The sequence below is a fragment of the Falco naumanni genome, chromosome 11 (assembly GCF_017639655.2).
Source record: "Falco naumanni isolate bFalNau1 chromosome 11, bFalNau1.pat, whole genome shotgun sequence".
In the NCBI taxonomy this organism is placed as follows: Eukaryota; Metazoa; Chordata; class Aves; order Falconiformes; family Falconidae; genus Falco; species Falco naumanni.
Genome location: NC_054064.1, coordinates 8,940,112 through 8,962,084, shown reverse-complemented (window position 1 = coordinate 8,962,084; position 21,973 = coordinate 8,940,112). Strand labels below are relative to the sequence as shown.

General features: G+C 53.5%; 2 protein-coding genes across 6 annotated transcripts in view; one reads left to right on the top strand and one right to left on the bottom strand.

The window, feature by feature from the left end:
- Positions 1-4,057: 4,057 nt before the first annotated feature.
- Positions 4,058-5,091, top strand: PIGC (phosphatidylinositol glycan anchor biosynthesis class C). Its single transcript, XM_040611182.1, has one exon. The coding sequence runs from the start codon at positions 4,104-4,106 to the stop codon at positions 4,980-4,982; it is 879 nt and encodes a 292-aa protein (XP_040467116.1). The 5' UTR covers positions 4,058-4,103; the 3' UTR covers positions 4,983-5,091.
- Positions 5,092-10,044: 4,953 nt separating this feature from the next.
- Positions 10,045-21,973, bottom strand: part of DNM3 (dynamin 3) — a 186,084-nt gene continuing 174,155 nt past the window's right edge. For 2 of the 5 annotated variants that reach the window (XM_040610499.1, XM_040610500.1), the window contains one exon: positions 10,045-10,167. In XM_040610499.1, the coding sequence (XP_040466433.1) occupies positions 10,131-10,167 (37 nt within the window). In that variant the 3' untranslated portion in view covers positions 10,045-10,130. Of the gene's footprint in view, positions 10,168-11,623; positions 16,086-21,973 lie in introns of those variants that run through there. The other 3 variants (XM_040610496.1, XM_040610498.1, XM_040610497.1) reach the window with 2 other exon arrangements.

Genomic DNA, 21,973 nt, shown 5'->3' with positions numbered 1-21,973 from the left:
CAGCCAGCCCTGCGTGCCCCAGCAGCCCCCAACAGCAGCTTCCAGGTGCTGGGCTGGTATCGTACCACCCTGGACTGGGGACTGAATCAAAAAAATCCTTAAATAGGTGACAGCAGGAAAGCAGACGCAGCCCATGTCATGGGGCCGTTTAAGGCAGGAGACAGTCTCTGGGCATGAAAAAATTCAGCAGCTGGAGCTGCGCCAACCTCCCCCCTGAAAAACATTCCTGCGGAGGGAGGGTTCAGCTCCAGGGTCAAAGCAGAAGGCTGGGGGGTGGCTCGGCAGAGAAACGAACCCAAGCACCCAGAGCTGTGCTCACAGGCAGCCCTGCCTGTGCCACAGCCCCAGCCCCAGGGAGGGACCCAGTTCCGCCACAGCAACCTGGGGGACACAGCACAACCCTAGCAGGCACCACTCGCCACAGAGGGATGGCAAGAAGGACGGAGCCTGCACGGTGAGGCAGGCTGCAAAGCTGCTGGTGCCATTATGGCCTTGGTAGCTGGGGCAGGCCTGTCCCCCGTGGGGTGACACGGGTGGATGCAGGGGAAGAGCCCCAGCTGAGGGACGTGGAGAAGTGCAGGATCTGCCCTCATCCAAGCAGCCTCAGGCAAGCTCAAACCCTAAGCAGGGCGTGCTGTTTAGTTATTTTGAAGCCTCCCTCTGCAGCGCAAGTGATGGTCCCACCTTGAGGAGAGGCAGACAAACCTGGAGGCAGCCCTGCGCCAGCGGTGAGAGGTGCAGTGCCCTCGATACTTTGATAGTCAAATATCTCCAGTGGAGGTCTAGATCAGTCACAGCTATTTCAGTCCCAGCCTGTCACCTTTCCCAGTCTTCCTTCCAAACAGCTTTAGCGATTCAAACATCAGAGCCCAGCAGACACTAAACAAATTCGCGGGGGGGGGGGGGGGGGGGGAATGTCTCTTCGCAAAGGGCAGGGGACAGCCAAGCCAACAGGTCCTCAGCGTACACAGGTTGTAGTGCCACGGCATCCAGCTCCTCATTCCTGCATTTCAGCAGAGGGTCTCAAAGCACTTGCCATCTTATAGCCTCTCCAGAGGCCAGTGGCACTTGGGGACACCTAATCATGAGATGAGGGAGGTCTTACTGCATGGAATCCAGAGTGGGAATCAAGATGCTCACAAAGGGCTTTTGCATCCTTGACCTTAGCTACTGCTCACCCCTTCCAGGAGGGCCTTGCTGGCCACGTGGCCCCAGGAGGGCTGAGGGGTGACTCCACGGGCACACGTTCCCATCTGACCGGCAGGGATGGGTGGTGACGTGGTGGGTCCCGTGGCAGGTCCCGCTAGGACTGTGGTGCAGGCAGGTGAGTCATTCCCCTGCAGGCAAAGTCTGGGCCACCCAGGCAGGGCTGAGCTGCCCTTTGGACTGCAGGTGGTGTGTTCACACGGTGGCACAGCACACACTGTCCCCTCCCACGGGGACGCAGTGCCTGCACAGCAGTGGCAGTTGTTTTGTGCTGGAGCCTGGTGGGGTCTCCAGGGCACCAAGTGGGTGCCAGACCCTGTGGGCCTCAGCACTGGGTGGGCGCTGCCAAGGGTGCAGAGCACCAGGGTGATCCCCTTGCCAGGTGGCTGTGGTGGCATCTCCCAGAGGTACTTTGCTATGCTGCTGCTATGGCTGGCATCGCCTGGCATGGCTCAGGGATGCTGCAAGTCACCAACCAGCAGCAGCAGCCCACCTCTCCCTGCTTCTGAGGGGGATTTTGGTGGCTCACAGCAGAGAACCAAAGGGTACCAGGGTTTCCAGATGGACCTGACCACATGGGAGCTGCATCATGCCCCAGCCCCAGCCCAGCCCACTGTTCCCAGTCCCCAGAGCACCAGAGCTGTGCACAAGAGCCCAAGGCCAAATCAAACCAAACCTCCTGTAACCCACTTGCAGCGAGAGTGCAGCATTGCCCTGCCCGTGCCCGTGGGAGGTGGTGTCCCTCCACCGTGGTGGCCATGGCACTTCTCAGGGGAGCAGGAGGGACACGCTGCCCTCCATGCTTTTCTCTTACACGCCCCAGCTTTACTCTGCTGCTCTGGGAGAACAACATTTCCTTCAAAATCTCCAGTTCCCAGGCCCTGGGCTTCAAGGCAATGCCAGCAATCACAGGAGCTGGCAGCACTCCCTGTCCCTGTGGGCACCGGCTTGTGCGCACAGAGACACAGGCACGGCTCTGTGCTCAGTGTGGGGATGGGGGCTTTTAGGTAGGGCAGCTAGAACCGAGCCCAGCTCCATCCTCGGCTTGGAGGCTGCCAGCTTCACCCCTTGGCATGGGTGAATGCACGGGGCGAGCAGCCGCTCCTGCCCGGTGGAGCAAGTGCAATGATATGGGGCTGGGAGGTGGCACTTTTTAGATGTCACCGCGGGGCAGCTCAGCCCGAGGTCCCCCCCTAAGGCACATTTGGCAATGCGGGGGTTACCTGCTGCTCTGCATGATCTGCACACGGTGGGGTCCTGCTTGCGAGCCCCCCCGCAGCAGGCACTGGCCAGCTCCTGCCCTGTGAAGGGAAACGTGTGTGAGGCCTGTGGGGGGGAAAACAACCGTCAGCTCCTTCGCCCGCTCCTTCGCCCGCTCCCGCCGTGGCAGGACGGCCACAGACGCCCCTTCCCGAAGCACAAACAGGGCAGTGTTCGGGGCTGCTCTGCCCTGGGCCGAGGCCCCTCGGGTGAGGCCAAAGTAAGCATCCCCGCCACCGCCGGCACCTCTGGGGCTGGGAAGGCTCCGACCTGAGCACAAACATGCACACACTTGGGGAAACACCTCTTCCCTCTGCGACACCTCCCCTCGTCCCTTTTTGTTCCCCAGCCTGCTGGCTGCACACCAGCTCGGTGCCTTTGGTGAGGGGGTGGGCAGCACAGGAGGTGGGTGCCCCTGCACCTCTCGGCCCCTGCTCAGCCACAACTTCTCCTCTTCGTCCTCCTGCCTCCGCTTCTTGAGGGTGCTGGCAGGCGCAGGGAGCAGGGCAGGGCTGAGCTGCAGGGGAAAGGCACCTGTGCTCGGAGCATCACACCCACATTCCCGACATGGGCGCTGGAGCCTGGTTTGGCCAGAACAGCAGGACGGCTGGGCCTGGGCAGGGCATGCTCACTGCGGTCCCTCGCCGAGCGAGGCTGGACACGCACGGGGACGTCCAAGCACAGACAGGACCAGACCAAGTCCCATGGACCAGCTGCATCCTTCCTGATGGCTGCTGAAGGATGGCGCACTGGGGCTGCAGGAGGGTCCCCTGGGAGACCCCTTTGTCACCATGCGTGGGCACAGCTGCTGCCAGCACCATGGCAGGACCTGCCAGCCCAGCGCGGGCGCAGCCCACCCTCCCACCGTGACAGCGGCACCGCTGTGGCAGCAGCGCCTCCGGAGAAGCCTGAGCATGGGATAAAGGCTGCAGCACCCAGGGGCCTGGCACGGAACCATTCAGGTTGGAAAAGACCTTTAAGACCATCAGGTCCAACCATTAGCCCAGCACTGCCACAGCCACCACTAACCATGTCCCCAAGCACAAAATTTTTAAACGCCCCCAGGGACGGTGATTCCACCCCCTCCCTGGGCAGCCTGTCCCAGTGCCTGACCGCCCTTTCCATTAAGAATTTTTTCCTACTTTCCCATCTAAACCTCCCCTGGTGCGAATCGAGGCTGTTTCCTCCTGCCCAGTCGCTTGTTACCTGGGAGCAGAGACCGACCCCCCCCGACTACAGCCCCTGTCAGGGAGTTTTAGGGAGCGATCAGGCCCCCCCGAGCCCCCTCCTCTCCAGGCTGAACCCCCCCAGCCGCCCCTCCCCAGCCTGGTGCCCCAGTCCCTGCCCGTCCCAGCCCCTCCGTGCCCCCCCGCCGTGAGGGGCCGGGGCTGAGCGCAGGCACCGCGGCCGGAGCCGCAGGCAGCGAGGAGCTGCCCCCCGCCCCCCCACACCCCCCGAGCCGCCTGCGGGGAGCGGCGGGGCCAGGGGCGGGCAGCCGGGGGGAGCTCACGGCACAGCGGGACCCTCCCCCGCGCCGCGCTCCCTCCGGCCGGCAGGTGGCGCCCTTGAGCGCCCGGCGTCCCTTGCGGCGCGGCGGGGCCCGGCGGCGGGGCCGGGGCTGCCCCTCGGCCGGCGCGATGGAGCCGGGCGGCGGGCGGCGGTGGCAGAAGGTGCTGTACGAGCGGCAGCCCTTCCCCGATAACTACGTGGATCAGCGGTTCCTGGAGGAGCTGCGGAAGAACGTGCACGCCCGCCGCTACCGGTACCGGGCCGTCGTCTTCCAGTCGGGAGCGGTGGTGCAGCAGCTGTGCAGCGTCTGCGTCTTCGTGCTGACCTGGTGGTACATGGCCGCCGGGGCGCTGAGCCCGCAGGGGCTGTTCGCGGCGGCCCTGGCCTCCTCCCTGCTGGGCTACGTCCTGTTCGACGCGGTGGACGGCGGGGCCGGGCGCTGGGCCAGCGGGCGGACGCGGTGGGCTGACCTGAAGAGCACGCTGGTGTTCGCAGCCTTCACCTACGGCTTCTCGCCGGTGCTGAAGACGCTGACGGAGTCCATCAGCACGGACACCATCTACGCCATGTCGGCTCTCATGCTCCTCGGCCACCTCATCTTCTTTGACTACGGCGCCAACGCCGCCATCGTCTCCAGCACGCTGTCCCTCAACATGGCCATCTTCGCCTCGGTGTGCCTGGCCTCCCGCCTGCCTCGCTCCCTCCACGCCTTCGTGATGGTCACCTTCGCCATGCAGATCTTCGCCCTCTGGCCCATGCTGCAGAAGAAGCTGAAAGCCCAGACGCCCCGCTGCTACGTGGGGGTGACGGTGCTCTTTGCGCTGGCGGCGCTGGCAGGGCTGGCCACCGTCTCCAGCGTGGGGGCCGTGCTCTTCGCCTCGCTGCTGCTCGCCATCTCCTGCCTCTGCCCTTACTGCCTCATCCGCCTTCAGCTGCTCAAGGACAACATCCACGGGCCGTGGGATGAGGCTGAGATCAAGGAGGACCTCTCCAGGTTCCTCATGTAGGCCTGGCTGATGGGACCCTCGCTGCTGTGAGCAGCGCAGAGGTCCTTACTGGGGGACAGCCCGGGGGCGGGGGAGGGCACCCGGCCCAATAAAGCCTCTGGCACAGCAACAAGGGCCACGTTTGCCTTACCCTCAGCATCTGTTTCCAGACGTGACCTGCTTGGTTTTGGTGAAGGAAGGACCTGAACCCCGTGGAGTGGCCAGCCTGTGCCACAGCTGGGGGAGCAAGCAAGCGGGTCAGGGTGTTCTCCAGGCATGCAGACCCCTACCCACACTTGGGGGAGGGGGCACAGGCTGTGTGCGCATCCCCTGAGCGGAAACACCACTTGGAAACGCACATCTGGCTCAGACGTGCCCCACAGCATGCCCACGGAGGTCCTCAGCGCTAAGGGACTTCAGTGTGTGCGATGGGGACTGACAGCGCTTCCCTGGGAGGCCTGGAGGGGAAGGGGACTGGGTGAGGGTCGCTGTGGGCAGGGTGGAGGGTGCTGCTGGACCTGCAGGGCCAAACACGAGGGCACCTGGGAAGGCGCAGTGCAGAGCCCTGCTCACCTGCACCCCTCCGGCTGCTGATACCAGAATAGCCTCATGACGCTGCCAGACTCTGCGTTACCCTTACCCTCAGTCCTTTAGGAGGGGGTGGTGAGGGAGCAAGACCCCCTCCTCCCCTCTCTGAACCCCTCCCAGAGGTGGGTCTGGCCTTGCCACGGGGTGAGGAGCTCAGCACAGGCACCCGTGGGTGCACCCACCGGCTGCTGGGATAGTGGCAGGGCCTGGGTCCTGTCTGGCACCACACACAACAGAGGGTGCTGCCGGCAAAGAGGTCCTGGTCAAGACGAGCCAGCCCCGGTGCCGGTGCCAGGAGGGCTTCCCCAGCTCTTCCCCCTTCTCTGCTCCCATCTGGGACCATCCTGCAGCGGCCCAGCCCTGCTCTGGCCACCCCGGGGAGCAGAGCCTGCTGGAGCTGGCACCACAGGAGGGCAGGGATGCACAATCCTGCGCCGGCCCCACCTCACAGGGATGCATTTGGCATTACCTGGGGTTTTATGAAACTTCCCTCTTTTGGAAACCCGATGCTGCAGAAGTGCAGTTTTGTGCTTGATTTAGCTCATCCCTTTGAGCGGCGGCATCTCACCGCAGCGAGCGGGCGCTTGCCACGCACACCTTGGGCTTTCTCAGAAATGAGCAGCCCCCAGCGGAGTCCCCAACACCTCCAGTGCTTTGTTATGGCTCTTGCCAAGTGTTAAATGTTGCTGTTGTCGTCATGGTGATGACTACATCTCATTTTGGTTTTAATTAAAACCTGTGGAAGTGTAGAGCTCATGCTCCGGTCTCACAGGGAGCACAGAGTAGCCAGATGCTCAGTCAAGATGACATTTTTTTAGTTCTTTGGAAAGAAGACTTTTTTTTCACAGGAAGGTTTCCCAGAAAGCTGCTCAGCAGCCGGGATGTCCCAACTCGCGCTGGGCTAATGACACTGAAACGCTGCGGTCCAAAGCCGATTCACGATTCACGGAGCCTGTCGGCAGGGCAAGGTTTGAATGTAAATCAAAAGTAAATAAAATCTAGCCTGCCTGGCGCCCGTTGCTAATGTCTGTCACAGTGGAGGCTACAATAAAACAGAGTTTCTGCTGCACCCTTTCCCCCAAGGAGAAATATTTCCCAAAAAAAAAAGTCTACCCAAATTCAGACTCTCAAAACCAGCTCTGGGTTAGGAAAAGTGCAAACGTCAACTACCCAGACATTCCAGGTGGAGACAGGCACAGGCTGCCACTGGCGCCTCAGCCCCCACTGGAATCCAGTGGATCACTTGTGCAGATCCCTGGGCTTGGATGGGTGCAGCAGGCCCCACCGACCCAGCTACAGGCAGGATGCGGGATGTATCCCATCCACCCGCCCGCAGCTCCAGGTCCCTCTGCTCCACCCAGCTCCTTCCCTTCGCCTGTTCCTCAGCCTCCATCCCTACCCAGAGATCCCCCGGGGAAAGGCTCAGCCCTCCCCTTAGCCTGCCTGCACCGATATCCTGCTCTCCCTAGCCTGGGACGTGAAAATATAAAGCCCAGTCCATGGCATGGATGCATAAAGGAACTTTGAAGAAGGGGAAAACGCAAGAGAAAGACGGGGAGAGGAGAGGAGGAGACAAAGGCCAGGCAGAGCTGCCCTAGGACTTCTCTGCCCTTCTCCTGAGGGCACACGCTCCTGAAGTTATTTAAGATGCTGAATAAATGGTCATTATGAGTATGTCTTCGTGCCTGAGGTCAGAGTACCCTCTACAGAACAAAACTTGCCATAACTGTGCCCAGCTGAGCAGAAGAGCTGGGTGCCCAGGAGCACTCGCTACCCGAGTGTATCATCCTGCGGCTTCCCTGGTGGAGCACACGCCGAGACCACAGAACCTGGTCGGTCCTTCTCAGCTCGTGCACAATCAGATCCTCAGCAACCAGCTTGGAAGAGTTAAATGTTATTTTGCATTTTTTTCCAAGTCCACTGAGATCGAGTACTTTAATGGGACATTTTCTTTTGATTTGAAGCTGGCCAAATGCAAGTAATTGTAAACCGGCTAGGGATAAGCCTTGCTCCTGGGGGAGCCGCTGACACGTGCTGTCTGGAATCTCCATCTACAGCCTCTGCTGCAGGGAAAGGCAAGTGTCAGCCACCCACCCCATGCTGTTGGGGCCCACATCCCGCCCCACGTGGGAGAGTGGATCTGGGAATCCTGGGCAGAGTGAAGCTTCAGTCTTTGAGGGCAAGATCTTTATATCTCTTCAATTCCCACATTAATCACTGAAGCTTTTCTCAGCTTTATGATGTGAGAGGCAACAGCAACAACACGAATGATCAGGAAATCAGAACAGGATTTGAAAAGCAGCCCAGGGATGCATAATGCCACCAGCTGGTGCAGCACCCTTAGCCTTATCTGCTGAGCCACAGAACGTATGCCATTGCAGGGTAGAAATAGCACAGACAAGCTTAAACAGCCTCTTCAAAAAGTCATCCCGTGAGCTGATGCTAAAGAACGTGCCAAGGTTTCCCAGCACACCAATACCTTTGTCTTTCTACTTAGGAATTTTTAGGAATAGCTACAAGAAAACTGTGAAGTTCAGAATCCTATTTCCAGCAATATTTTTTATCAAATACTTCAGAAGAAGGTAAAGATTTCTGCAAAAGATTTAACACCCTGAAATGCTCCAAGAAGTTTGTGCCTTACAGCCTCATGGACAGAGGTCAGCTAGCAGCTAGAGCAGCAGCAGCTCCTGGTTGGGGTGCTGTAGGTAAGGCCATAGCAACTAAAACTTCATTTGTTGTGGGTTCATCTGTTGGTACCATGCTGTATCCCAGAGGGAAGCAGCGAGAGCTTCGCCCAGTGTGGAACAGTTTTTTGAACAATGTGGAAAAGCAGCAGCTTGTGAAATTCAGCCTGTTCCCATTCCCTCTTACCTGAGAGGTGAAGCATGGCCAGGATCTCCCCAAGAGCCTGCTGGGTGCAAACACCGTCCCTTCTGTAGTAGTCCTGAGACCACACAATTCCTGAACTCTGCTGAGGTTGTTGGTTTTTTTTGCCTGGTACCTGACGGCGACGAGTTCCACAAATGAAAGACACAGCCAGTCTGAGCTCCCCTCCTCATCCCCCACCCTTGGGACAGTTGTGTTGATGGGACTGCTAGGGACTGCATTTCTCCCTCTTCCCAGGGTGCTGGTGAGCACCTTCCCCATCACTGTACTCCTTCCAGCTCCAGCAATTCCTAGCATTTCAGCATCCCAGCACATACATTTCAAAGGTCTAGCAGGAATGATTATTTACCTCCCTCTCCCAAGAATTGCTGTACTTGGGGTTCCCCCCCCCCCCCCCCCCTTTTGCTAATACCATTGTCATTTTTTCTGTTGTACTCTACCCAAAAACTAAGTGAGAAAAAAAAAGAAAAAAACTGTGTAAGTCTATAGCTCTCTGGGCTTGTACCCCCTTCTAATTTGAGCAAGCTTAGTGCCTGGCATTTACCAGCAGCTCCCTGGTATATGACAGGTCAGCAGGGATCTAAATCAGCTGGAGGAATTGCCCAAATTCAGCACAGCTGTGTCAGACCTGGCTTGGACCAGAGCACAGCCTGTGTGTCGTCAGGCCCCTTCCTCATGCACAACACTGATCTCCTCGGCTCTCCTGCCCCCATCCCCTGAGCAGCACTGCTGCAGCTCCCTCTCACCGTGAACCTCCTACTACAAAGAAACGTCTTGTTTGTGCTCCTGGAACACCAGGTTGGAGTCCTGCTGCTGTGTTGTGCCTCTGGTCTGTACCTGTGCAATGCCGTCTGATGCAGCCGTGTGGTTTGTGAGATACCCCTTCTTGGTTTTCGTATGAGAAAAAAAAAAAGTCAATAAAAGTCATCAGTTTCCTTTTTTTTTTAAACTTGCTCTTTGTATACTTCTCTGGCACCCAAAACAAGCACAGCTTCTAAATGTTAAATCCCAGATTTTGCCTTTCCTGTAGGGACAGACACATTCGGAATCCCAGAGGTAGCTACTTCCAGCTATTTCAGCTCAGATGCTCCAAAGAGGTCAGCTCGCAAGGAATTCAGAGGTTTAGCTTGAAAAAAAATGGTCAGAGCAGCTGTGATTTATTTATAATTGTGCAGATCCATCAGTCTAGAGACTGCTACAATCTTCTCTGGCCTTCTGCTCAGCCAGGTGCTGCCTGCTGGGTGTTGCAGACATATTTTAGGACTCTTGTTGTTAAAGGGGCTGGCTATTCTATCTGCTAACGCTAAGCCAGAGGCATTGATGTGGAGCAATCCTGGTGGTTAACGAATTCGGAAGCCATGGTAGAATCCTAGCAGAACGTCCCTCCCTCCACCACACTGGAGGATGGGAGTGTCCACAGAGCCCAGGCAATTTCTCACATGGGGTATGAACGGCTCCATTTGGGAACGAGTGGGTAGACCCTTCAATAGGAAACCAGCACAAGTTCCTTTTGTAGTCAGAATTTTTATTTTTTTTACATCCAGGTTTATTATTAACATCTGAAAATAAAATCTTTCATTTACAAATAGGCTAGTGCAAATTAAAAGATAATTTTGGACAAAAAAAAAAACAACAACAAAAAACACAACCGAAAAAAAAAGAGAGCTTGCATGTAACAAAAAAGAAATGCGTGTGTTAGGATGATCTTCCTGGAACAGCTGGCGGACGTCGCCTAGAAAAAAGACAAAAAATAACCCAAAATTCACAGGGAGAGGGGGAAAAGAGATTTAAAACAAAAGGTCAAGACACAGTAAAACAACTCATACACAAAATTATCTTAATAAAATAGGTTAAGAGAAAAAGGCACAGAACATGCACATTAAGGAAAAGAGCAAGAGCAAGATTAGAATCAGCTGGCTATCAGCACAGCCTCAGCTTTCATCCTCACCGCTTCCCATCTGACTTGCTGGCGCCAGAGAACTAGGACAATCACATCACAAGCGTGGAGGTCGCTGGTCATGGGCTTTCTAATTGTCTTGCAGCAAATAATATCCTCTGGAAGAGCTTTTCTGCATGGCCAACCTTAAAATATGCACCACTATCTGCTTCAAACACTGTTGTTGGAGTAGATCTTTTTTAAGTGAGATTCTGATGAAATTGGGAAGGCTCAAAGAAGATGGGCCACGGGCTGGACTGGGGCGTTGGGAGGGATGTTTCTGGGAAGGGTTAAAAGCATGGGCGAGGGCAGTGCAATGAATCTACTGCCAGCCTGAATACGAGAGACCCTTGGCAGCCGATGGCCCCGTGCGGTGGTTAGAGAAGAGCGGATAACTCCTCCTGCCACCCGGCACAGAGCACTCGTGTCGCCCACCAACATGCCAGGAACCAAATTCATAGAGGGGTATGTGACATACTCCAGCCAGACGGGATGGGACACGTGTTCACCACAGGGGAGTGCACAGGCTGCCTCAGCCACAGCCATTGAAAAGCATTAAAAAAAGAAAATAAATCTCAAAACACTATAGCAGGCAAGTGAATACAGTGGGGGTGTTGCTGCCTTGCTCATCCCACCCTTTGCTCCCCCCTTTCCCAAAACCTAAGGACCAATGTAGTGACTGTCGGGCTCAGTGAGAAACGTCCTCTCCCATAGGAAGCGGCCGCACGGCTTGTGCCATACAGACCGTCCCCTCCAAGCACAGATTCCAGTTACTTGGCTCATACGGATCTGGAGGAGGAACTGAGCAATCACGACACCTACACATTCGTACACAAGCACTTGAAGGGAGAAATCCCTTCCACACATAACACATACACGTGCACATTTTTGCTCCAGCTCCTGCTCTGGAGGACTCTGGCCTTTCTGCTCAGCTCTGAATCTCCCCAAAACATGCTTTCCCCAGCGATGAAATGAATACCAGGTACTGCTTGAAAATCATTCATCCATTTCCCAGCAAAACATCTCTGCGGCACTCCAAGCCCCGTGCAGGGCAGCAGGCTGAATGCCTCCCATGGGTTCCATCTCCCCCATCTCCCCCTTTAATGGCATCTCCAGTGATCTCAATGCAAGGCGCATCTCCAATAAATCCTCACTGCAGTCCCAACAGGGGCGGAGTGTGGCATGCTGAGCTGGTGCTGCGAGAGACAGAAGACCACTCATGCACATCCAGAAAGTAATAATAAAAAGCCCGTCAAGAGTTACAGTTTATTTCAGGTTCAGAAATGCAGCATAACATTTTTACAGCAGGTGTAATGTGATGCTCAGTAACAACCATGGTTTCAGGAATTGACTTGCTGTGCTCAAAGGTCAACACCAGGAACCATTTACAGATTATGAAACCAAAGGCAGATGTTCTGGCTCACATGAAGTAGAGCATTAAACATACAGAGCAAAATTCAGAAAGAAATTAAGCATTTGCTTCTTACAAGAAGAAGTCATCATTTACGCCGTCCTGGAAAAGTAAAGAGACAGGCAGTAAAGCAAACAGTCGGCAAGACGGGACAAATCATAGATCAAGCAAGAGTGGAGGACTGTCTGGACGGGAGGAGCCATCGGTATCAGCTCGCCTGCAGACAAAGCAAGAGGAGAGACAGGCAGAGTGACATTCATTTACACAGGGAGCTGCTCTGCTAGAGCCCGGGAAGGTGGCTCTGCCACGGCGAGAGGGACGGTGCCACCAGCGCACCAGGAGGCTGGGTGCCACCCCGGCGTGCCAGGGCAAGAGCGCTGCTTCCAGTTCAGGAGGTTTGGACTATTTTAAGACAGAAAGACAGAACTAGCCAGTAATCTCAGTATGCAGTATACATGTTGTTTAGTGTAGCTGTCTGCAAGAGAGAGTATAGTATTTTCTATGTTATGTTTTAACACGAGATGCCATAACTTATAATGTATCTCCTTTAACATAATAAATAATCTACTTTTATGAGGCTTATTCAGAAAGTGCAACAAGATCAGCAATAAAATAAACACACATTAACTATGTACACGAGCCTTTTCATTGAACGTACAATCTTTTCAATCCTGACACCAGATCCCTTGAGATTAAAGGCCGAGAGCTATTTACGGCATGTGCGGGCTCCTCAGCTGTTCGCCAGCCACCACGAGGTGAGGTGGAACATGTTCCCCAGGCGGAGGCTCAGCCTTAGCCTAAATGCAATACTAGATGAGCACCCTCCTGAAACTTAGCTACGTACATCACCCAGCTCATTATGCACCTCACGTAAGATCAGAAACCCTGCTGTTGCTTAGTGGGAGTCTCCACTGCTTCCCAGCAATCTTCTGGGCTTTGCCAGAGGGAGTGGATGAAAGGAAAGGAGAACAAGCTGTGCTCTCCGATCCGGGAGGTCAGGCTGGGCTCAGCCTCCGTGAGGGTGTCTGCAGAGGGGGCAGCGGCCAGTCCCTCCAGCAGATGCGCGGGGTGCTCGTCCTGCTGTCCTTCAGGCATGGAGCGAGTTGTGGCCAAGGCAGCTCCTCCGAGAACAAGGGACGGGAGAGCCACGACTCGGCAGCACCAGGAGCGAGCGGGACCGACCAACCCGCTCCAGGCATCGCCGGGCAGGAGGAAAGGAGCCGAGCTTGGGAGAACACTGCTCGCTCAAGGGGGGTGGGGGGGTGGGGGGGTGGGGCAGGCAGTTTCTTGGGAAGCACTTAGCGTTTTTCCTAGAAACAACAATTTGATTTAGTTTATTTTGAAAAGCATATATGCAAGAAGTCAGGGGTAAAATCATCAAACCCTGGATCTGTGCTTAAGGTTAATTATTAACTTGCACACCTAGAAGCGCTGCGTTTAGGGTACAGGGCCAGGTCCAGATGTGATGCGCAGGGGGATGCAGGGGAGGGAGGGTGGTGCAGCTGTGTCCCACCACCTCCCCATCAAGCGCAGATCCAGACGGTGCTGACAATGGGGCCGCAGGCGCCTCGCTGCCGCCTCCTCTTTTGGGTAAATCCACCCCTGAGATCTTCATTTACAATCCAGGATTACTGCTGACAAACACCATTTCTTGGGGGACAGAGTTAAGGACAGCGCTGAATCATGCTACCTACCTCCTTATGCTCGACAGAAACAATCATTAAAGGAAATTAAGGAGTCTCAGGTACAGAGGATTTAAAAACATGTTTTTATGCCAGGACCTATGTCATCTAATTGAGGCTCCTGACTTACTGGCATTACCGCCCTCGTCCCTCATGCAGCCACACGGCTCTGAATCACCTTCTGGAGGTGCTGCCTCTTTCTGCTGGACAAAGGGGTCCTCGGATGACAAAGGCGAGTGCTTGGGGTACGGTGGGATAAACACAGACCACGGCCTTGCAACGTCACTGAATGAGCATCAAAATCTGGGGTTGAAGTGACCGTCTGTGGGTAAGGCACTAAGCCCGGCTTTCCGTCAGCAGGCAGCTGCCTGTCAGCAGCAGGGTTCTGATAAACTCTGTACAGCTCTGCCAGCTAGGCAACAGCAGGGACTACCATAGCCATTTACAAAAATGCATCTAATAGATGCATTGCATGTTACAGCAGAGTGCAACACAGCAGAAGACTGTGTAGAACACAAGAAAAACCATCAAAATATGTCTTTTTCTTTTGTTTTTTTGGTAGTAAAAATCAGTATGACTGTGGTTGGGTTTGCAACCTTTTTTTTTTTTTCCTTTTTTCTCCTTGCAAGCTGATTCTGTGCATTTGGTGTTGGAGATCTGGGCCTGTTCTCCCAACACTTAAGCAGTCTTCTGAGATCACCACGATGCCGGTGCTCTGACAAACTCCATCTCCACTGTGCCTCAGATGTTGACCTCTAGGCTCCCCAGGCGTGTATCACAAGTATAAGGTTGACAGGAAATTAAAGTTAAGCTAATGTACAAATCATGATGCTTTCCCAAGCTCATCTCTCTTATGCAAGCTGAAACACGATTTGCTTCAGTGGTGAGCACAACTAATCAGCAGCCTGGGAATACTTAATAGGCTAAATCCCCATTTGTTGTGGCTCTTTGATTGGATTCTTCCTAACCATGGGGTTACAGCATACTAGAGCCTCACATGCAGTCTTAATCAATAAATTTATTAGACCGATTATGCCGAGGGTCTTTGAAACCACCCATTGCTTTGTCTAGGGATCTGTAACCGTAATCATACTAACAGCAGTTCATATTTTCTGAAGAAACAGGGCCAAATTCATCTCTACTTTAATTCTGTCAACTCAGTGAGTTTTAAGCTATAAGGGTGACACTGATCCTAAGCGTTTAAAGTGAAGCAACGCAGTTAAGACAGAAGGTTTTTGTAACGCATTAATATATAATGTGCAAAACAAGAGGCAGAGAGGACCTCTGCAAGTGAGCATCTGCTAAAATAACCCACTGCCAGGATGCGCAGCTGAGCGCTTCTCAGTGCCAGCTGGATAAAGCGACTCTGATCTGAGGTATGCAGGACTCCCAAGTGATGGAAAGAGAGAATCTTTATGTAAAGGGGCCCAGCAGAACTTTATCGACCGGCGTGAGCACACACCTCGCATCCAAACCAGACCCTTCCCTTGGAGAGCTCAGATGCAAACCTCGGCCACAGCTCCGTGAATTGGCTCACACAGTGGGCAGCAGAGCGGTAGCCCATTTACAACTCTGCATATACCTATATCTGTACCTATAGCTATACCTCCTGTTTCACAAAATGGCCAAAAGCAACACCCACTTCTCTGGATCCTGCCACACGGTACATTTATACGTCTTACAAGCACTCACAGAATCCCCAAGGCTTCCCACGAGTGGGAGCACGAACGGGAGCAAGCACTAGCAGAGGACAAGGCGAGCTGGCACACGCTGCTCTGCCGTGCAGCGGCTCTTCAAACCTCCGCCCTTCGTCATCCTCGCGGCAGGGTGAGACGGCTCCACACTGAGCCCTGCAAGCAGGGGCACCGCAGCCTGGTCCTCACCCACCACCCAGGCAAATTCGCGTGTCAGCTGCCGACGTGGAAATAAAGCAGAACATGCATTGTCCCATACACACCCTTCTTGTTTAACAACATTCCTTCAAAACTAGACTTCGGATAAGAAGAAATTATGGGAGAAGCAGCCATCCAGCAAGCTTCTTGCAAGAGAGACATGGAAGCGTGGGGCTTTCAGAAGAGCTTGGTAAGAAACCACATTGCTTTTCTTTGCCCAGTTGAGCCATTAAAAGAGAAAATGGGCATAAGTGTGTAATTCCAAATAATAGAAAACCTGGAAGGTACAAATAAAAGCGAGATTCCTTTCAGATAAGAGGGGGAAAAGAGGCAGACCAAAGCAACACGCGCACAACTGCACAGCAAGGCAAGCGTTCCATCCGCTGCACAGGGCTGTCGGCACAGCTGCCTGGGTGAAGACGTGTCAGTAAGTTAGCTAACATCAGCTACTGCAAAAGGAAAAGTCAAGGCAGCACACACCTTCCCCAAACATTTAAGACCTCATAAACAATGCAGAATGGACAGAGAGTATATCAGTAAAATTGTTACTTGCCTATAGATGTCCATACATGCGACTATACATTGGTTATTGCAACAGTTATCAAGCAATTTGTTTCCACGTATTTGGTTAACAATGAACGACATGCCAGAAGCTTCTTTTAGTCTAACATGGATGAATCTAACGGACGAATTACAGTGGGCCGAGTAGGTGAAGGGGGTGGTCTTCGACTGGAGAGAAAGAGAGAAGAAACAATAAGCACAAACACTGAGAACAAACTTGGCACCTTTTGCTGTCACTACGTGAACATGCACATGCTCCTAAACACAACCACTTTATTTCCACGTACGCTGAAGCACGACAGTCCTAAGCATCCACTATAAGAAAGCAATGGCTTTGCCTCATGCCTACCATGCCTTAGCCCTCTCGTGCATCACACAGCTCTTCTCTCTGGCCCGCAGCCTGGGTATTCCCCAAACACAGTCACCTCCTTGTCTCAGAAACCATCAGGGGAGGATCGTTATTCCTGCTTTCGCAGGGGTCAGCCCCAGCCCAGAGAGCCACCGAGCAGGCTGACAAGCAGGTTTCCCAGTGGCTAGCTGGATGCAGGAAGACAGCTTGCAGCAACTTCAGCTGCTCTTTGCAGAAGCAGAAAAACCTGATGCAGTTTGGCCAACTGCAGCCACACCAATGTGCCCCAACAGAGGCACAAACTTCAAACTTTATGTCAGTTATGAAAATGCTGTCTGCAGCTATGCCTTCTGGAGTCATTCATTTACCACTAATGCATTCTGCTATTAACTTCAGTAACTGCTAAGGCAGTCCCAGATTTTTTGGGAAGGCTTATGGGTCTTTATTCCCCTGTTTCAAACGGCTGATTCAGCACAGGCTCCTGCGTACTGCCAGCCCCCGCGTTTCATCTGATCAGAGGAGCAGTGCAACGGGTAGCAGCAACCCCATCCTCCTGCACATCCAGGCTGAGCAGGGACAGTTCTGCCTGAGACCTTCCCCTCCCTCGCTTCGTCCCAGGACGGCACACCGACTCTGACAGAGCTGTAGACAGATTCTCTCCAGTAGCTACGTAATCGCCTTTCACATTTCTGTGTGTATTTAGGGTACGTGGGTTCTGTCAGTGCCGTGCAGAAGTAGCTCCCATCAGCTTACTTAAACAAACCATTCTTGTTTTGTTAACGCTCCATTCCGCCTGGGCTAAAGCACCCCACCGCTGAGCAAAGCCTGTGCAGAACTTGCGATGACAATACCTGTCTGGCCTCCAGCCCCCCGCTAGCTCAGACGGTGCTGCCTGGCGCTGTTTTGTGCTGTATAAATATACCGCAGAGCCTGTTTCTCACAGCCAGCCTGCCCCTTAGCTAGCGATGCAGCACCCTCCAGCAGGGTTTTGTTGCTGCAGTGATTCCTACCCATCTCTCGCACAGTGTTTTTGCTCCCCGTTTTCTTTAAAGCTCTCTCTTTACTCCTTAACCCAGCCCAGATCACCACAAGAGCGCAGGGATGCTCCGGGATTCGAGTGTGGTGGGGAGCTGGGGGCCCTTCAGCACCCACTTAGCTTCAGCTTCATTAACGGCCAGGACAAATTGCACAGCCCCCTCTAATGCCGCCCTCCACCTGCAAAAGTAGGACAGATCCTGTCTGTGAAGAAGATTACAAAGGCAACTGTCTCATTCTGTTAAAGCTAAACACCAGATGAAAAGAATGTAACAATGTGTTAATCTTCTTTGAACTGGAAATAATATATGAGACAAATTTACACTTGACAAAAAAAAAAAAAAAAGTCTTGCTTGGCTCAAACTGTATCTGGTAGGACAGTATTCTCTTTTGGTGAAAAAACGAGTATTTTAATCCCTAACATGCAACAAATACAAAATATGCCAACTAAAGCGATCAAGTAAATCAACAAGCTAAAAAAAAATAGGCAAAGTATAATTTCTTCATGGTGTATTTTTCTTACAGAAAAAAATGTTACTGTGTTAACTATTGTTTCTTGTGTTGCTCCAGTGTAGGTCTTCTGGACCCATTTCCAAAATTTGTAGTTTCATGAAGAACCACTTCTAAGGCTCTGCATTTCTGCTGGGTTGCATTAAATTATTCCTTTGTTGAAATGCCTCACATTGCATTGTTTAGCGCTTACTGAAAACATTGTATCATGTGTATACAATTTACAAACAAGGGAAAATGCATACAGCTGTCTTCATATCAAATTTAAAAGATACAAGCCCAAGCATGCATTTTAATACCAGGTTGAACGCAGCACACTGGATTCAAATAATGTAATTTAGCCACATTGCTATTTAGCCCAGCAGAATCAGAAACTGGAGAGCTCAGCGGGAGGATTTCCTGGACGTAATCAGTCAAACCAAACCTGAACCAAGACGAGGTCTGAGCCCCGTTCCCTCCTTGGAGCAGAGCTGGTGTCGCACTCTGACCATTATTTTGAATTTTCGCTCCAGCCCAGCCCAGAGCTGAGCAGCAGAAGCCCCCAGCAGACTGGTTCCCACTGCAGCACACGGCTCCAAGGGGACACCAGTGCTCCCAGGGGAGCCCTCTCCGAGAGGCAGCCGCTGCCACGGCGAGGACCCTGCTGCCTCTCCCCTGTCGCACACACTCAGCGAGGGGACCCCCAGCCCATGCTCTCCAGCCCCCTCCTTCCCCTTCACGCCAGAAATGCCTCCTGGTGGAGATGCACGTGTGTATCTGGGATGCTCTGCAGATACGCACTTGTGTGTGTCTTCCCAACGGGTGCAGGCAGGGATGTACACGAGGGGTGGGCAGCCCTCTCCTTGGCTCCAGCCCTCTCCTCTGCCCCCCCGAGGGGTGCTGCCCGGCTCCCCTGCGGTCGCTCAGGGCTTCCTTCCTGCTCCTTAACCCAGCACACCAGGACTAGGGTGGGGGGAGCCCCACCTGGAGATCAGAGGTGCCTTCCAGAGGAGCAGCAGATGCTCGGGAAAAGGCAGCACTCGGGAAAAGACGTGCAAAAGCACCGTTCGCCTCCAGCCCTGCCCTGACAGCCCCCCTGGGCCGCCTCCGTTCCCTGTGCCGGTAACGCGGGGAGGGGGGCCGTGCTCGAGCACAGCGCGGGGGTCCAGCTCGGGGGAGCGCCCTCACCCTCACAAGCCCCCCATCAACTGGTACAAGCCCAGGCTCAAGTTCAAGTGAAGGGAAGGACAAGCCCAGACGTCACCTGTCACATTTCCCTGTCAAGGTGATAAGTCATTCCGTGACCATTTTTACACTGGCAGCTGTATCCAGACCTTCCCCCCCCCCCCCCCCCCCCCCCCCATAGGAATCTCAAGCCCAGAGCCAGCAGAAGCCAAGCTGCTCGCCTCCCACCCTTCCTTACGCCCGGAGCCGTGCTGGGAGCACAAGCGCAGCACCACGGAGGGATGCGGGAGCCTGAGCACCCAACCCAGCACCCCGGGAGGGAGCACCCAGCCGGCAGCCCGCACTGCCCCGCTCCTTGCAGATCTGCTGCCACTGTGTCCCCTCTGTCCCGGGCACCTCCAAAAGGCGCAGGTCTGCGGGAAGTCTAGCGTGATTTCGGCACCCATCGCTTTCTGAGAAAAAGAGAAAGACGTAACGGAGCGGTGCCCCAGCCCCCGCCAGCGGGTGATTCGGGGGGGCCGGGGCCGGCGGAGCGGCAGGGGGAGCTCCAGCCTGCCTGTGGACACCAGCGAGGGAAACTGGAGCAAAGCCCACCTCCCCCAGACCCCTCGTCCGCTCGAGCTGCCACGGCAGTGAGGAAATATGTGACTAAGGCCAACTAAATGTTTAGTCTGTGGCCAACAGATGATAGCGGTAAGAGACAGCGTGGACGGCGTTTTCTGCGCGTTATCGGTCCAGCTCGGACAGCCCGGCGGTGCGCTGGGGGTGCTGAGCTGTTCCCAGGCCCCCAGAGGCGGCTCGCGGTTCACAGAAAGCTCCTTAGAAAAATGTCACTGCTGCAGGCATCCCAGTTTGGTTATCGTCTCCGACATATCAGCTGGGTTTTCCGAGTTTTGGGGCCAGGTCGCACTGCCTGGCCCCTTTAATGGGCTGCTCGGTCTGCTGTGTGTGTGGGGGTTTAGTTTGGTTTGGGGTTTTTTTTGGTTTTGTTTGCTTTTTTTTTTTTTTTTTTTAAAAAAAAAGGGAAACAGTGTTTGTAAAAGTTAGTGCTAAAGGGGCAGGGGATCATAGGTCCCCAGGGTTGAGTAAACGAGTCTGCAGAAAGAATCAGTTCTTCTAACTAGCTCACATTAAGCAGACATAAAGAATTTACCAATGAAAACTGTGGACTAAGTATGTATTTAATAACTCCCTGATGTTGCTGCAGAGACTCCCCCTTTGAAGAGCTCAGTGGGGTTTTGAATGGAGGGTAACTCTTACCCCGGTGCAAAACCTTTTTGTAAAAACGGAAAAGTTTTACATTTCTTTTTAACCTAAGCAGCACCTCCCGTTTTCCCAGTTTTAAAAGAACTCCTAAAAGCTTCAACTAGGCAAATGCAGAGGTTTTGCCTCTAAGAAAAGAAACTAAATAAAGCAAGTCTAGACTTAAAATTCGATCAGAAACATATGGGAGCTCTTCCAGCATTTGCCTTTTGAGAAGTGCTATCGCTCCCCACGCCGAGGCCACAAAGTGTGCTGTCAGGAAGGCATGGCTGCAATTACTGCGGGGGCCCCGCGCAGAGGAGATGGCTTCTCTCCTCAGAGCACAGCTAACTTACTTCTAAAGAAAAGGCTTTCATTTCCACTTACATTTTACATTCTCGTTCGCTTGTGACCACCAGAGAACACTTGTGGAAGGCATACACGTAACTAGATTTTACGATACATCCTATAGATCTGAAACTGTAAACAAAAGTCCATTATTCTCTCCCTTTACCATGGTCTTGGTTTCCCTATAACACTGCCCCATCGGAGTTTCCTGATATGTGACATCGTCTTTGCAGAATTTAATGAGCAAATATTTAAAGAAAATCTCTAAGCGGCTTTTAAGTCTGACCACAGGCAAATTTTATTTTAGGGGTCAATACCAATCTGCCTGTCAGGCATACAATAAGAGGATAAAACAGCGACTGACTTCAGGTGAGGAATAAATGGAGTTTCTCATTCAGGTGACAATTTAGAGAGCCTAAGTCGCTTGTTATTGGGATCGTTATAATGCCTTGACTAATTTTATTTTTATACAGTTTTCCCTGTTTCGGTAAGATCCTGAGACACCCATACAACTTAGCCACTGCTTTTCCTGGTTCTTGTATCAACCTATCTAACTTCTGTATGGTACCTTGCCACCTCCATCAGCCTCTGGATTTGGAAGAAAACCCAAACCAGAAGTGAAACTACACTAACCGTCGTCGTTGAAGAATAGAGGCAAGACATGGCCTGATCAGTCTATGGTCCATGCACACACTGAAACCTCCTTCTGGCCCACAGCAGATGCAGCACGGCTACAGCAGTCTCCCGGACATCACCGCAGGGGAAAGCACCGTGAGTGGAAGAGGAAAAACCAAGAGGAGAAAAGGCACATGGTACTAGTGACAGAGGTTTTAAGAAAGTAGGAAAAGCAGAAAAAGCATGATGACATTAAGAGGAGTAAAGCAGGAATCATGGACAAGAATCAGGAGGAGACGATGGTTATGACAGAAATGAGGAACAGCACTCAGTGGTGATGGAAGGAAAGAGTAGCTGGGAAATACCTGCATGAGATGGTCCCTCATCCCCGTGTAACAGCCCAAGAGAGCAAAAAGTTCTCTATTTGTTTCTGCACTGGAAGATGCCACTTTTCCAGCCACGACATGTCACTGGTAAGCATGCCCACAGGGCTGCTGTCGGTGGGCAGGTCAGGAGGGGAAGCACTGAAGCAGCCAGCACGGCGTTCGAGGACGCCTGCCGCTTCTGAAGTGGCCCCCCAGCTGAACAGGTATGTGTGGGGCTCCCCAGAGGCACTGAGGGCATGCTGCCACTGCCCTGCTGCACACCTCAGCTACGTGCACAGCTCAGCCTCGCTCCTCCAGGGGACCCAGCAGCGCAACCTTCTGTTAGTGGAACAATTTTTGTGTGAAGTGGAAGCAAGTTAAAGTTGTTAGATTGTGCTGTTTTATTGGATACCTCTTTCTTTTAGGTG